This window comes from Ranitomeya imitator, chromosome 4 (assembly GCF_032444005.1).
Source record: "Ranitomeya imitator isolate aRanImi1 chromosome 4, aRanImi1.pri, whole genome shotgun sequence".
NCBI lineage: Eukaryota > Metazoa > Chordata > Amphibia > Anura > Dendrobatidae > Ranitomeya > Ranitomeya imitator.
In genome coordinates this window covers 622,876,061-622,893,539 of record NC_091285.1, presented here as the reverse complement: position 1 = coordinate 622,893,539, position 17,479 = coordinate 622,876,061, and the positions used below count along the sequence as shown (strand labels likewise).

At 45.4% G+C, this 17,479-nt stretch overlaps 2 protein-coding genes across 4 annotated transcripts in view; one reads left to right on the top strand and one right to left on the bottom strand.

Annotated features, from left to right (window-relative positions):
* Nucleotides 1-10,323, bottom strand: part of SH2D6 (SH2 domain containing 6) — a 178,981-nt gene extending 168,658 nt beyond the window's left edge. The window contains exon 1 of the mRNA XM_069766644.1: nucleotides 10,230-10,323. The gene's annotated coding sequence lies outside the window, so the exon portion shown is untranslated. The remainder of the gene's footprint in view (nucleotides 1-10,229) is intronic.
* Nucleotides 10,324-10,611: 288 nt separating this feature from the next.
* Nucleotides 10,612-17,479, top strand: part of LOC138676931 (DNA-directed DNA/RNA polymerase mu-like) — a 53,283-nt gene continuing 46,415 nt past the window's right edge. Inside the window, exons 1-3 of one of the 3 annotated variants that reach the window (XM_069766641.1) lie at nucleotides 10,612-10,674; nucleotides 11,359-11,420; nucleotides 14,892-15,078. In XM_069766641.1, the coding sequence (XP_069622742.1) occupies nucleotides 14,900-15,078 (179 nt within the window). In that variant the 5' untranslated portion in view covers nucleotides 10,612-10,674; nucleotides 11,359-11,420; nucleotides 14,892-14,899. Of the gene's footprint in view, nucleotides 10,756-11,358; nucleotides 11,421-14,891; nucleotides 15,079-17,479 lie in introns of all 3 variants that reach the window. The other 2 variants (XM_069766640.1, XM_069766642.1) reach the window with 2 other exon arrangements.

The window sequence follows — 17,479 nt, the reverse complement described above, 5'->3', positions numbered from 1 at the left end:
GCCTCCACCATGTTTTACAGAGGATGTGGTGTGCCTTGGATCATGTGCCGTTCCCTTTCTTCTCCAAACTTTTTTCTTCCCATCATTCTGGTACAGGTTGATCTTTGTCTCATCTGTCCATAGAATACTTTTCCAGAACTGAGCTGGCTTCTTGAGGTGTTTTTCTGCAAATTTAACTCTGGTCTGTCTATTTTTGGTATTGATGAATGGTTTGCATCTAGATGTGAACCCTTTGTATTTACTGTCCAAAGACATACTGATAGGAATTCTAGATTGTGAGCCCAATCGGGGACAGTGATGATAATGTGTGCAAACTGTAAAGCGCTGCGGAATATGTTAGCGCTATATAAAAATAAAGATTATTATTATTATTATTATTACTGTCATGGAGTCTTCTCTTTACCGTTGACTTAGAGACAGATACACCTACTTCACTGAGAGTGTTCTGGACTTCAGTTGATGTTGTGAACGGGTTCTTCTTCACCAAATTAAGTATGCGGCGATCATCCACCACTGTTGTCATCCGTGGACGCCCAGGCCTTTTTGAGTTCCCAAGCTCACCAGTCAATTCCTTTTTTCTCAGAATGTACCCAACTGTTGATTTTGCTACTCCAAGCATGTCTGCTATCTCTCTGATGGATTTTTTCTTTTTTTTCAGCCTCAGGATGTTCTGCTTCACCTCAATTGAGAGTTCCTTTGACCGCATGTTGTCTGCTCACAGCAACAGCTTCCAAATGCAAAACCACACACCTGGAATCCACCCCTGACCTTTTAACTACTTCATTGATTACAGGTTAACGAGGGAGATGCCTTCAGAGTTAATTGCAGCCCTTAGAGTCCATTGTCCAATTACTTTTGGTCCCTTGAAAAAGAGGACGCTATGCATTACAGAGCTATGATTCCTAAACCCTTTCTCAGATTTGGATGTGGAAACTATCATATTGCAGCTGGGAGTGTGCACTTTCAGCCCATATTACATATATAATTGTATTTCTGAACATGTTTTTGTAAACAGCTAAAATAACAAAACTTGTGTCACTGTCCAAATATTTCTGGCCCTAACTGTATATATTAGTGCTGTATATACCTGTGTGTAGCTGCTGCCGTCCCCGCTGTGTATATATATATATATATATATATTAGTGCTGTATATACCTGTCTGTAGCTGCTGCCGTCCCCGCTGTGTATATATATATATAAGTGCTGTATATACCTGTCTGTAGCTGCTCCCGTCCCCGCTGTGTATATATATATATATTAGCGCTGTATATACCTGTCTGTAGCTGCTCCCGTCCCCGCTGTGTATATATATATATATTAGTGCTGTATATACCGGTCTGTAGCTGCTCCCGTCCCCGCTGTGTATATATATATATATATATTAGTGCTGTATATACCTGTATGTAGCTGCTGCCGTCCCCGCTGTGTATATATATATATATATATATATATATATATATATAAGTGCTGTATATACCTGTCTGTAGCTGCTCCCGTCCCCGCTGTGTATATATATATATATTAGTGCTGTATATTCCTGTCTGTAGCTGCTCCCGTCCCCGCTGTGTATATATATATATATTAGTGCTGTATATACCGGTCTGTAGCTGCTCCCGTCCCCGCTGTGTATATATATATATATATATATATATATATATTAGTGCTGTATATACCTGTATGTAGCTGCTGCCGTCCCCGCTGTGTATATATATATATATTAGTGCTGTATATACCTGTATGTAGCTGCTGCCGTCCCCGCTGTGTATATATATATATATATATATATATATATATATTAGTGCTGTATATACCTGTCTGTAGCTGCTCCCGTCCCCGCTGTGTATATATATATATATATATATATATATATATTACTGCTGTATATACCTGTCTGTAGCTGCTGCCATCCCCGCTGTATATATATATATATTAGTGCTGTACATACCTGTATGTAGCTGCTGCCGTCCCCGCTGTGTATATATATATATATATATTAGTGCTGTATATACCTGTCTGTAGCTGCTGCCGTTCCCGCTGTATATATATATATTAGTGCTGTATATACCTGTATGTAGCTGCTGCTGTCCCCGCTGTGTATATATTATATATATATATTAGTGCTGTATATACCTGTATGTAGCTGCTGCTGTCCCCGCTGTGTATATATTATATATATATATTAGTGCTGTATATACCTGTCTGTAGCTGCTGCCGTCCCCGCTGTATATATATATATTAGTGCTGTATATACCTGTATGTAGCTGCTGCTGTCCCCGCTGTGTATATATTATATATATATATTAGTGCTGTATATACCTGTATGTAGCTGCTGCTGTCCCCGCTGTGTATATATTATATATATATATTAGTGCTGTATATACCTGTCTGTAGCTGCTGCCGTCCCCGCTGTATATATATATATATATTAGTGCTGTATATACCTGTCTGTAGCTGCTGATGTCCCCGCTGTGTATATATATATATATATTAGTGCTGTATATACCTGTATGTAGCTGCTGCCGTCCCCGCTGTGTATATATTATATATATATATTAGTGCTGTATATACCTGTATGTAGCTGCTCCCGTCCCCGCTGTGTATATATATATATATATATATATATATATATATATTAGTGCTGTATATACCTGTCTGTAGCTGCTGCCGTCCCCGCTGTGTATATATATATATATTAGTGCTGTATATACCTGTCTGTAGCTGCCCCCGTCCCCGCTGTGTGTATATATATATATATATTAGTGCTGTATATACCGGTCTGTAGCTGCTCCCGTCCCCGCTATATATATATATATATATATATATATATATTAGTGCTGTATATACCTGTATGTAGCTGCTCCCGTCCCCGCTGTGTATATATATACAGTGGGGCAAAAAAGTATTTAGTCAGTCAGCAATAGTGCAAGTTCCACCACTTAAAAAGATGAGAGGCGTCTGTAATTTACATCATAGGTAGACCTCAACTATGGGAGACAAACTGAGAAAAAAAAAATCCAGAAAATCACATTGTCTGTTTTTTTAACATTTTATTTGCATATTATGGTGGAAAATAAGTATTTGGTCAGAAACAAAATTTCATCTCAATACTTTGTAATATATCCTTTGTTGGCAATGACAGAGGTCAAACGTTTTCTGTAAGTCTTCACAAGGTTGCCACACACTGTTGTTGGTATGTTGGCCCATTCCTCCATGCAGATCTCCTCTAGAGCAGTGATGTTTTTGGCTTTTCGCTTGGCAACATGGACTTTCAACTCCCTCCAAAGGTTTTCTATAGGGTTGAGATCTGGAGACTGGCTAGGCCACTCCAGGACCTTGAAATGCTTCTTACGAAGCCACTCCTTCGTTGCCCTGGCGGTGTGCTTTGGATCATTGTCATGTTGAAAGACCCAGCCACGTTTCATCTTCAATGCCCTTGCTGATGGAAGGAGGTTTGCACTCAAAAGCTCACGATACATGGCCCCATTCATTCTTTCATGTACCCGGATCAGTCGTCCTGGCCCCTTTGTAGAGAAACAGCCCCAAAGCATGATGTTTCCACCACCATGCTTTACAGTAGGTATGGTGTTTGATGGATGCAACTCAGTATTCTTTTTCCTCCAAACACGACAAGTTGTGTTTCTACCAAACAGTTCCAGTTTGGTTTCATCAGACCATAGGACATTCTCCCAAAACTCCTCTGGATCATCCAAATGCTCTCTAGCAAACTTCAGACGGGCCCGGACATGTACTGGCTTAAGCAGTGGGACACGTCTGGCACTGCAGGATCTGAGTCCATGGTGGCATAGTGTGTTACTTATGGTAGGCCTTGTTACATTGGTCCCAGCTCTCTGCAGTTCATTCACTAGGTCCCCCCGCGTGGTTCTGGGATTTTTGCTCACCGTTCTTGTGATCATTCTGACCCCACGGGGTGGGATTTTGCGTGGAGCCCCAGATCGAGGGAGATTATCAGTGGTCTTGTATGTCTTCCATTTTCTAATTATTGCTCCCACTGTTGATTTCTTCACTTCAAGCTGGTTGGCTATTGCAGATTCAGTCTTCCCAGCCTGGTGCAGGGCTACAATTTTGTTTCTGGTGTCCTTTGACAGCTCTTTGGTCTTCACCATAGTGGAGTTTGGAGTCAGACTGTTTGAGGGTGTGCACAGGTGTCTTCTTATACTGATAACAAGTTTAAACAGGTGCCATTACTACAGGTAATGAGTGGAGGAAAGAGGAGACTCTTAAAGAAGAAGTTACAGGTCTGTGAGAGCCAGAAATCTTGATTGTTTGTTTCTGACCAAATACTTATTTTCCACCATAATATGCAAAAAAAATTATAAAAAAACAGACAATGTGATTTTCTGGATTTTTTTAATCTCAGTTTGTCTCCCATAGTTGAGGTCTACCTATGATGTAAATTACAGACGCCTCTCATCTTTTTAAGTGGTGGAACTTGCACTATTGCTGACTGACTAAATACTTTTTTGCCCCACTGTATATTAGTGCTGTATATACCTGTCTGTAGCTGCTGATGTCCCCGCTGTGTATATATATATATTAGTGCTGTATATACCTGTATGTAGCTGCTGCCGTCCCCGCTGTGTATATATTATATATATATATTAGTGCTGTATATACCTGTATGTAGCTGCTGCCGTCCCCGCTGTGTATATATTATATATATATATATTAGTGCTGTATATACCTGTCTGTAGCTGCTCCTGTCCCCGCTGTGTGTATAGATATATATATATTAGTGCTGTATATACCTGTCTGTAGCTGCTCCTGTCCCCGCTGTGTGTATAGATATATATACAGTGGGGCAAAAAAGTATTTAGTCAGTCAGCAATAGTGCAAGTTTCACCACTTAAAAAGATGAGAGGCGTCTGTAATTTACATCATAGGTAGACCTCAACTATGGGAGACAAACTGAGAAAAAAAAATCCAGAACATCACAATATCTGTTTTTTTAACAATTTATTTGCATATTATGGTGGAAAATAAGTATTTGGTCAGAAACAAACAATCAAGATTTCTGGCTCTCACAGACCTGTAACTTCTTCTTTAAGAGTCTCCTCTTTCCTCCACTCATTACCTGTAGTAATGGCACCTGTTTAAACTTGTTATCAGTATAAAAAGACACCTGTGCACACCCTCAAACAGTCTGACTCCAAACTCCACTATGGTGAAGACCAAAGAGCTGTCAAAGGACACCAGAAACAAAATTGTAGCCCTGCACCAGGCTGGGAAGACTGAATCTGCAATAGCCAACCAGCTTGGAGTGAAGAAATCAACAGTGGGAGCAATAATTAGAAAATGGAAGACATACAAGACCACTGATAATCTCCCTCGATCTGGGGCTCCACGCAAAATTCCACCCCGTGGGGTCAGAATGATCACAAGAACGGTGAGCAAAAATCCCAGAACCACGCGGGGGGACCTAGTGAATGAACTGCAGAGAGCTGGGACCAATGTAACAAGGCCTACCATAAGTAACACACTACGCCACCATGGACTCAGATCCTGCAGTGTCAGACGTGTCCCACTGCTTAAGCCAGTACATGTCCGGGCCCGTCTGAAGTTTGCTAGAGAGCATTTGGATGATCCAGAGGAGTTTTGGGAGAATGTCCTATGGTCTGATGAAACCAAACTGGAACTGTTTGGTAGAAACACAACTTGTCGTGTTTGGAGGAAAAAGAATACTGAGTTGCATCCATCAAACACCATACCTACTGTAAAGCATGGTGGTGGAAACATCATGCTTTGGGGCTGTTTCTCTGCAAAGGGGCCAGGACGACTGATCCGGGTACATGAAAGAATGAATGGGGCCATGTATCGTGAGATTTTGAGTGCAAACCTCCTTCCATCAGCAAGGGCATTGAAGATGAAACGTGGCTGGGTCTTTCAACATGACAATGATCCAAAGCACACCGCCAGGGCAACGAAGGAGTGGCTTCGTAAGAAGCATTTCAAGGTCCTGGAGTGGCCTAGCCAGTCTCCAGATCTCAACCCTATAGAAAACCTTTGGAGGGAGTTGAAAGTCCGTGTTGCCAAGCGAAAAGCCAAAAACATCACTGCTCTAGAGGAGATCTGCATGGAGGAATGGGCCAACATACCAACAACAGTGTGTGGCAACCTTGTGAAGACTTACAGAAAACGTTTGACCTCTGTCATTGCCAACAAAGGATATATTACAAAGTATTGAGATGAAATTTTGTTTCTGACCAAATACTTATTTTCCACCATAATATGCAAATAAATTGTTAAAAAAACAGACAATGTGATTTTCTGGATTTTTTTTTCTCAGTTTGTCTCCCATAGTTGAGGTCTACCTATGATGTAAATTACAGACGCCTCTCATCTTTTCAAGTGGTGGAACTTGCACTATTGCTGACTGACTAAATACTTTTTTGCCCCACTGTATATTAGTGCTGTATATACCTGTATGTAGCTGCCGCCGTCCCCGCTGTGTATATATATATATTAGTGCTGTATATACCTGTCTGTAGCTGCTCCTGTCCCCGCTGTGTGTATAGATATATATATATTAGTGCTGTATATACCTGTCTGTAGCTGCTCCTGTCCCCGCTGTGTGTATAGATATATATATATATTAGTGCTGTATATACCTGTATGTAGCTGCCGCCGTCCCCGCTGTGTATATATATATATTAGTGCTGTATATACCTGTCTGTAGCTGCTCCTGTCCCCGCTGTGTGTATAGATATATATATATTAGTGCTGTATATACCTGTCTGTAGCTGCCGCCGTCCCCGCTGTGTATATATATATATATTAGTGCTGTATATACCTGTCTGTAGCTGCTCCTGTCCCCGCTGTGTATAGATATATATATATTAGTGCTGTATATACCTGTCTGTAGCTGCCGCCGTCCCCGCTGTGTATATATATATATTAGTGCTGTATATACCTGTCTGTAGCTGCCGCCGTCCCCGCTGTGTATATATATATATATATATTAGTGCTGTATATACCTGTCTGTAGCTGCTCCTGTCCCCGCTGTGTGTATAGATATATATATATTAGTGCTGTATATACCTGTCTGTAGCTGCTCCTGTCCCCGCTGTGTGTATAGATATATATATATTAGTGCTGTATATACCTGTCTGTAGCTGCCGCCGTCCCCGCTGTGTATATATATATATATTAGTGCTGTATATACCTGTCTGTAGCTGCTCCTGTCCCCGCTGTGTATAGATATATATATATTAGTGCTGTATATACCTGTCTGTAGCTGCCGCCGTCCCCGCTGTGTATATATATATATTAGTGCTGTATATACCTGTCTGTAGCTGCCGCCGTCCCCGCTGTGTATATATATATATTAGTGCTGTATATACCTGTCTGTAGCTGCTCCTGTCCCCGCTGTGTATAGATATATATACAGTGGGGCAAAAAAGTATTTAGTCAGTCAGCAATAGTGCAAGTTCCACCACTTAAAAAGATGAGAGGCGTCTGTAATTTACATCATAGGTAGACCTCAACTATGGGAGACAAACTGAGAAAAAAAAATCCAGAAAATCACATTGTCTGTTTTTTTTAACAATTTATTTGCATATTATGGTGGAAAATAAGTATTTGGTCAGAAACAAACAATCAAGATTTCTGGCTCTCACAGACCTGTAACTTCTTCTTTAAGAGTCTCCTCTTTCCTCCACTCATTACCTGTAGTAATGGCACCTGTTTAAACTTGTTATCAGTATAAAAAGACACCTGTGCACACCCTCAAACAGTCTGACTCCAAACTCCACTATGGTGAAGACCAAAGAGCTGTCAAAGGACACCAGAAACAAAATTGTAGCCCTGCACCAGGCTGGGAAGACTGAATCTGCAATAGCCAACCAGCTTGGAGTGAAGAAATCAACAGTGGGAGCAATAATTAGAAAATGGAAGACATACAAGACCACTGATAATCTCCCTCGATCTGGGGCTCCACGCAAAATCCCACCCCGTGGGGTCAGAATGATCACAAGAACGGTGAGCAAAAATCCCAGAACCACGCGGGGGGACCTAGTGAATGAACTGCAGAGAGCTGGGACCAATGTAACAAGGCCTACCATAAGTAACACACTACGCCACCATGGACTCAGATCCTGCAGTGCCAGACGTGTCCCACTGCTTAAGCCAGTACATGTCCGGGCCCGTCTGAAGTTTGCTAGAGAGCATTTGGATGATCCAGAGGAGTTTTGGGAGAATGTCCTATGGTCTGATGAAACCAAACTGGAACTGTTTGGTAGAAACACAACTTGTCGTGTTTGGAGGAAAAAGAATACTGAGTTGCATCCATCAAACACCATACCTACTGTAAAGCATGGTGGTGGAAACATCATGCTTTGGGGCTGTTTCTCTGCCAAGGGGCCAGGACGACTGATCCGGGTACATGAAAGAATGAATGGGGCCATGTATCGTGAGATTTTGAGTGCAAACCTCCTTCCATCAGCAAGGGCATTGAAGATGAAACGTGGCTGGGTCTTTCAACATGACAATGATCCAAAGCACACCGCCAGGGCAACGAAGGAGTGGCTTCGTAAGAAGCATTTCAAGGTCCTGGAGTGGCCTAGCCAGTCTCCAGATCTCAACCCTATAGAAAACCTTTGAAGGGAGTTGAAAGTCCGTGTTGCCAAGCGAAAAGCCAAAAACATCACTGCTCTAGAGGAGATCTGCATGGAGGAATGGGCCAACATACCAACAACAGTGTGTGGCAACCTTGTGAAGACTTACAGAAAACGTTTGACCTCTGTCATTGCCAACAAAGGATATATTACAAAGTATTGAGATGAAATTTTGTTTCTGACCAAATACTTATTTTCCACCATAATATGCAAATAAATTGTTAAAAAAACAGACAATGTGATTTTCTGGATTTTTTTTTCTCAGTTTGTCTCCCATAGTTGAGGTCTACCTATGATGTAAATTACAGACGCCTCTCATCTTTTTAATTGGTGGAACTTGCACTATTGCTGACTGACTAAATACTTTTTTGCCCCACTGTATATTAGTGCTGTATATACCTGTCTGTAGCTGCTCCTGTCCCCGCTGTGTGTATAGATATATATATATTAGTGCTGTATATACCTGTCTGTAGCTGCCGCCCTCCCCGCTGTGTATATATATATATTAGTGCTGTATATACCTGTCTGTAGCTGCTCCTGTCCCCGCTGTGTGTATAGATATATATATATTAGTGCTGTATATACCTGTCTGTAGCTGCCGCCCTCCCCGCTGTGTATATATATATATATATATATATTTGTGCTGTATATACCTGTCTGTAGCTGCCGCCGTCCCCGCTGTGTATATATATATATTAGTGCTGTATATACCTGTCTGTAGCTGCTCCTGTCCCCGCTGTGTGTATAGATATATATATATTAGTGCTGTATATACCTGTCTGTAGCTGCCGCCGTCCCCGCTGTGTATATATATATATTAGTGCTGTATATACCTGTCTGTAGCTGCTCCTGTCCCCGCTGTGTGTATAGATATATATATTAGTGCTGTATATACCTGTATGTAGCTGCCGCCGTCCCCGCTGTGTATATATATATATATATATATATTAGTGCTGTATATACCTGTATGTAGCTGCCGCCGTCCCCGCTGTGTATATATATATATATATATATATATATATTAGTGCTGTATATACCTGTGTGTAGCTGCTCCCATCCCCGCTGTGTATATATATATATTAGTGCTGTATATACCTGTATGTAGCTGCTCCTGTCCCCGCTGTGTATATATATATATTAGTGCTGTATATACCTGTATGTAGCTGCCGCCGTCCCCGCTGTGTATATATATATATTAGTGCTGTATATACCTGTCTGTAGCTGCTCCTGTCCCCGCTGTGTGTATAGATATATATATATTAGTGCTGTATATACCTGTATGTAGCTGCCGCCGTCCCCGCTGTGTGTATAGATATATATATATTAGTGCTGTATATACCTGTCTGTAGCTGCTCCCGTCCCCGCTGTGTGTATAGATATATATATATTAGTGCTGTATATACCTGTATGTAGCTGCCGCCGTCCCCGCTGTGTGTATATATATATTAGTGCTGTATATACCTGTCTGTAGCTGCTCCTGTCCCCGCTGTGTGTATAGATATATATATATTAGTGCTGTATATACCTGTCTGTAGCTGCTCCTGTCCCCGCTGTGTGTATAGATATATAGATATATATATATATTAGTGCTGTATATACCTGTCTGTAGCTGCCGCCGTCCCCGCTGCTCCTCGGTACAATGACTCTTGTTCCCAGTATTTGGATATAATATTTGCATGTTACTGTGTTAATAAAGAGGAAGCAGCGGGCGGATAACGGACAGACGGAGCTCAGCCCCGCTGTGAGTACGTGGCCGGTACAGGACAGTGTGCGGCCCCCTAGCCGAGCAGAGCCCACTCCTCCCAGCACCCACCATCACCAGCACTATACTGGGAGCACTGGAGCTGCAGGTGGCAGAGCGCTGTCTGACCTCTGGACATGCGCGAGTTGTTAGTGGGCGTGGCTTCTTTTGATGGACGGCTCAGTCTAATAAGTGCTCCAGTGGGGGTATTTAAATAAGGGGGCGGAGCTGTCTTCGGTTGCGTATTCGGGGGCATTTGCATAGGGGCGTGGTCCCTGAAGCGGAAGTCTGTGAGGCTGCACAGTGGGTGATGAGGCCAGGAGGCCAAGTGTGGAGGGAAGGTGCCTGGGTATGGGGGGCAGCAGGGCACAGGGGGTCACCGAGGTGGGTACACTCAGCCATACGTGCTGGGGTTAGTGGGGAGGCCTGGGTTGGGGTGTACAGGGGTGTGCATGTTGGGGGGCACCTGTTTTGGGTTAGAGGCCTGTTCACATTGTGTAATATTTTCCTGCATTATTTATAGGACAGCTCCTATGTGGTGTTTATAATGTACTTGTTATTTTTGTGCTTTGTGTTCTGTTAGTGAATATTGAGATGGAGTCGGTGAGTTGTTTTTTTCTCCTGCTGCCATTTTGCATGTAATGTTTAATTTTTCCAGAAAAAATGCCAGCACCATCTAAATCTCCTGTGTGCCCAGCCGGGGTGCCAGGTAGCGCCCATCTGCCCCGGCCGGAGTGCCAGGTAGCGCCCATCTGCCCCGGCCGCGGTGCCAGGTAGCGCCCATCTGCCCCGGCCGGGGTGCCAGGTAGCGCCCATCTGCCCCGGCCGGGGTGCCAGGTAGCGCCCATCTGCCCCGCTGAGCGTTGTATAGCCGGGGCTCGCCCCCTGGACTCCGGCAGGAGGTTACATTGCACCAGTTCTGCATCGGCTGCTTCTCATTTCCATGTTGTAACTTTAGTTCCATTTTTTTTTATCTACGGTAATCAGGAGATTGTGATCTGTGGTTGGAGACGGAAACAAGACGCATCGCCCAGAATAACAAGCGACAAGTAAGTCAGACCAACCTATAGATTGGGGTGTGGAATACTCATTATTGTTTGTTTTTAGGGTATGTGTCCACGTTCAGGATTGCATCAGGATTTGGTCAGGATTTTATGCAGGTAAAATCCTGACCACATCTGCACCTGAGGTCACTGGCAGCTCCCCTGCGCTGTCCTTGCGTTGTTTCTGCACTGTAAGGACATGCTGCATTCTTAAAAGACGCGCCGCATGTCCGTTTCCGCGGGTCTGCCGCATGCGTCTTTTACTGCATAGTGGAGTCGGGATTTCATGAAATCCCCTCCACTATGCTGTAACATCTGGACGCTGCGTCAAAAACGCAGCGTTTCCTGAACGTGGACACATACCCTAACTCTGGCGGGAGTTAATTGTTTAGGAGTGAGGTGGGATCCCCATCGAGTATAATAACACATGCAAAGCTTAAAGGGGAATCTGTAAGCAGTTTATATTGTACTACATGGTGACCCGATTCTAACGCATCGAGTATTCTAGAATATGTATGTAGTTTATTTATGAAGATTTCAGAATAATGCAATGAATACACAGGTTTAGGCCGTCCGGGCGCGACTAATTAGCAAAGCGTGGTTCAAATCCTGCGCCAATTCGCCGCCAGCCGCGACCAATCAGTGAAGCCAGGGCGAGCTCCAGGTTTTTGAGGGCCCCGGGCAAAGTCTCACAGCCCGCGTAGCATATTGCACAGCCCACGCAGTGTATAGCACAGCCCGCGCAGTGTATAGCACAGCCCGCGCAGTGTATAGCACAGCCCGCGCAGTGTATAGCACAGCCCGCGCAGTGTATAGCACAGCCCGCGCAGTGTATAGCACAGCCCGCGCAGTGTATAGCACAGCCCGCGCAGTGTATAGCACAGCCCGCGCAGTGTATAGCACAGCCCGCGCAGTGTATAGCACAGCCCGCGCAGTGTATAGCACAGCGGGCACCATATCCCTGTTAAAAAAAATAAATAAATAAAAAATATTTATATACTCACCTTCCGGCGGCCCCCGGATCCAGCGCAGGCCTTCAGCGATGCTCCTCGCGACGCTCCATTCACAGTAATGCCTTGCGGCAATAACCTGTGATGATGTAGCGTTCTCGCGAGACCGCTACGTCATCTGGGGTCATTGCCGCAATGCATTCTTGGGACCGGAGCGTCGCAAAGAGCGGGAAAGGCTGCCGTGGACGCCGGAAGCTGAGAATATAATGATTTTTTTATTATTATTTTTAACATTATATGTTTTTACTATTGATGCTGCATAGGCAAAAGTTTGTCACACAGGGTTAATAGCAGCTTCAACAGACTGCTAAAACGCTATGTGACCGCTGACTGGAGGGGAGTCAGCCGGCCGCGACCAATCAGCGACGCGGGATTTCCGTTACAGACAGAAGGAAGTGGACCTTAGAGAGAGAGAGAGAAAGATATATATATATATATATATATATATATATATAGATATATATATATATATATCTATATATATATATATATATATATATATCTGACTGCAGCATGTTATAGGGACAGAGACCTGATTCCAGTGACGTGTCACTTAGTTTACTGGGTGCAGCGGTTAAGATGGAATCATAGGTTTCTCTGCTGCAGATCTGTTCCCTGCTCCCACCGATGCTTTCCGAGTAGTCTGTATAGTGACAGAGCTGCTTATCAGTGCTGGGGACTGAGGTTGGACTAGGAGGGACGAGGACAGTTGTCATGTAGTGATAATTTCCTGCTGATAAAACACTGATTGTATTGGAACAGAAAAACACAGCCCAGTAAGTGACACATCGCTGTAATCAGGGTCTCTGCTTCTACCTCATGGTCCTCTCCGATTACATAGCAAAAGCTTGGTGACAGATTTCCTTTAAATTATGCAGTTTTTCCAACAGACACACAAATGTTCTTGTCCCTATATGATAAGAGGTGCGCGACTGGAGAGGAGCACAAATGGAGGCCAAAGTTTCATACATTGATCCCTCTTTGAATCGTCATCATCATGGGTTATTTTTAGGGATCCGCCAAGAATCAAGTTCTTTAGGAATTCATAGAGGGCTGAACATATAAATGAAGGGGTCCTACAGCAAACTTCCAAGTAGTCACCCACCGCCTCAAATAAATTCATTTATTTTTGCAAAGATCAGGCACAATCACAGTGTCGCATAACGAAAGAAGAAAGATGTATTGCGATTCAGCCCCCCATACACTATAGCGCCACAGAGATGCTTCAAAAATACATTTGCCCCCTTTCCACCTCCACCATGCAGTCCCCCTAAATGCTCCACACACAGCTAATGCATAGTAGGAGTGTCCAGAGGGAGAAACTCTGCAGCGATGTGTCCAGCTTGAGACTGTAGGAGTCTCAGAATGGTGCTTTTAGTGGAATGTGCAGGCACTGAGGGCGGGAGCGTGTGGGCTGCGGAGCAGATGCAACTTTGGAGAGAAACCTGAGCGCGCTGCCTTCTGGGAAAGGTGGTCTGGCGGCACGGGGGGAGAGCTGGCAGGAAGCTCGGGATACAGAGAATAACCAATCATAACAAAATGCTGACTGGGAGCTAAAAGGGGGAATACAGAGTATCATACGGGTGTGAGGACGCGTTACAGGGACAGTCAGATCATTATTTTTCTTTGTGCATGAAAAAATCCATTTAATAATTACAGGCAGCAGTAATCTTATCTTTATCCGTCCTGCAGCTGAATACAGTCTATTGTTTCCTGTTATCGTGCTGGGGAGTGGCTGAGATCTCTGCAGATATGTCTGCCCCATGATCCCTGCTGTAGGAACCTCTCCATACGTATATATGACTGATCTGTGGAGCTTTACATCATGTGTATGGGAGCCTCTGTGGGTCAGTGCGGGGGCCACTCTGGGTCAGTGCGGTGGCCTCTGTGGCGCTGTACGGTGGCCTCTGTGGCACAGTGCGGGGGGCCTCTGTGGCGCGGTGCAGGGGCCTCTGTGGCGCAGTGCAGGGGCCTCTGTGGCGCAGTGCAGGGGCCTCTGTGGCGCAGTGCGGGGGCCTCTGTGGCGCAGTGCGGGGGCCTCTGTGGCGCAGTGCGGGGGCCTCTGTGGCGCAGTGCGGGGGCCTCTGTGGCGCAGTGCGGGGGCCTCTGTGGCGCAGTGCGGGGGGCCTCTGTGGCGCGGTGCAGGGGCCTCTGTGGCGCAGTGCAGGGGCCTCTGTGGCGCAGTGCAGGGGCCTCTGTGGCGCAGTGCGGGGGCCTCTGTGGCGCAGTGCGGGGGCCTCTGTGGCGCAGTGCGGGGGGCCTCTGTGGCGCAGTGCGGGGGCCTCTGTGGCGCAGTGCGGGGGCCTCTGTGGCGCAGTGCGGGGGCCTCTGTGGCGCAGTGCGGGGGCCTCTGTGGCGCAGTGCGGGGGGCCTCTGTGGCGCAGTGTGGGGGGCCTCTCTGGCGCTGTACACAGACAGGTGAACAGTTCCGATGACGTCAGACCCTTGTCGTCTGTTTCTTGCTCAGGCTTCGCAATGTTCCCACTTAAAAAGAGAAGGAAAGAGGCTGCGGCCCCCACGGATCCAGTAGCCCCAGCAGTCATTTTTCCTGATGTCTGGATATTCTTGGTTGAACGAAGAATGGGGGCTGCACGAAGAGGCTTCCTCACATCACTGGCACAAAGGAAAGGATTCGGTGTGGCACATGAATACAGGTAAAATGCACATGCCCGGTTTCATCATGGCACGGTACATAATGGGGTTATTTAGATGGTTGCATTTTTTCTATTACTAACATCTCTGGATGTTGGGCACCTGTGGACTAGAGTTGAGTGAATTTCTTCAGGTTTCCTCTTATTCGGCAAGTGCTATAGCTATGTCGTGGCTGTGTGACAGGCACAACACATGCATGGAGAGCCCAACACACAGGATCTCCGTGCTGTGACTGTCACACAGCCGCGACACATGCAGCTGCGGAGCTGAACTGCTGAGCAGCCTGCGCCATCCAGGAAGCCAAATAAGAGGGAACCCGAAGAAATTCGCCCAACTGTACTATGGACATTTCTCACCATGCAGCATCCCCAGTTCACTTTTATGGCCACAGTCCACAAGATGGACTTGTGACAGGAATGTCTTAGTACCCCTGATTGTCCCTAACTGCTAATCTGATAAGATGTCATGTGGATTACTGTTGCTGCAGTCTTTGAAGCATGTGAATTTCATCCTGCAGCGTCACATCTGTTAATGAGGCTGGTTGGACTAGTGCGGCAGGGCATCTCTTCCCTTGAACTAGTCCTAACTTTGACCTTCCAATTAAGGCCTCCGTGCATGTGATTGACAGCCTTCATAATGGTGCGCTCTCATAATCACTATTGTATGAAGGGTGTCAGTCACAACCTGGTAGACATGATTAGAAGATCCAAGACCTGGATAAAAGCTACCGTTGCTTGCTGGTCCTTCCTCCTTAAAGGGGTTGTCCGGCCTTGGGGTACAAGGCTGTAGTCACTTTGTGACTGAAGACTTGTGAATCCTCATATTACTTGCACTGTGAAGATTTTCCACTACCGGAAGTAGGCGGTCATGTGACCGCAAGTGTGCGATTTTTCACACTTCCGGGGCCACATTCCAACTAGACTGTGTCTGGCATTGCTCCATACAGTTGCATTGAGCAATGGTGCACACGTCTAGTCGGCAGGTGACTGCATGTATGCAAATCATGCACTTACTGTTACACTTCCTGCAGCGGAGAATCCTTGCAACATGCAATGCGAGCGATGTGAAGATTCACAAGTCTGCAGTCAGAAAATTACTGCAGACTTGTACTGTAAGGCCGAACAACCCTTTTAACATATGTGAAGGTCTATACCAGTCCTGGGAATGAAGATGCCATTTCATTGTCTTTGCGGCCCAGTAGTTCCCTGGCCACCCGGCTGTGCAGGGGAACTGCAGTACATTGTCTAGGACCACCTGCTGTTCCCTGCACAGCTCTGCAGCCCCTTCACTGTTCTATCCGGACCACCCGCTGTGTGTGGAAATGTCAGTACAGCTCCATTCCAGCACAGTTCCCTGCAGAACTAGTGGCTAAGAGCCGCTGTGCCATGAAAACTTCTCTGCTGCCCATTTAACGTAGCTGATGGGTCACTTTTTTTGTAGGCAGATTCCAGGTCACTTAACATAGTAACATAGTAACATAGTTAGTAAGGCCGAAAAAAGACATTTGTCCATCCAGTTCAGCCTATATTCCATCATAATAAATCCCCAGATCTACGTCCTTCTACAGAACCTAATTGTATGATACAATATTGTTCTGCTCCAGGAAGACATCCAGGCCTCTCTTGAACCCCTCGACTGAGTTCGCCATCACCACCTCCTCAGGCAAGCAATTCCAGATTCTCACTGCCCTAACAGTAAAGAATCCTCTTCTATGTTGGTGGAAAAACCTTCTCTCCTCCAGACGCAAAGAATGCCCCCTTGTGCCCGTCACCTTCCTTGGTATAAACAGATCCTCAGCGAGATATTTGTATTGTCCCCTTATATACTTATACATGGTTATTAGATCGCCCCTCAGTCAGTCACTTAGTACAGCTTTTATTCTCAATAAAATAACAATGCCAGGGCATCTTTTCCTCTGTTATTTATCCTGGAAATGTATGACTACACTAGCTGTTTCCAGCCAGCTAACGCTCGGCACGCTCATTGTTATCTAATTAACGCTGCTGGTGATTATGCAATTAAATGTACGTTTACCTTTGCTGAAGTGGCTGAATTACATAGAATGCATAGAAAGCTGCGTGTGGTAATGTGTGGGGACTGAGCCTCGTGTGGTAATGTGTGGGGACTGATCCTCGTGTGGTAATGTGTGGGGACGGAGCCTCGTGTGGTAATGTGTGGGAAAGGAGCCTCGTGTGGTATTGTTTGGGGACGGAGCCTCGTGTGGTATTGTTTGGGGACGGAGCCTCGTGTGGTAATGTGTGGGGACGGAGCCTCGTGTGGTATTGTTTGGGGACGGAGCCTCATGTGGTAATGTGTGGGGACTGATCCTCGTGTGGTAATGTGTGGGGACGGAGCCTCGTGTGGTAATGTGTGGGAAAGGAGCCTCGTGTGGTATTGTTTGGG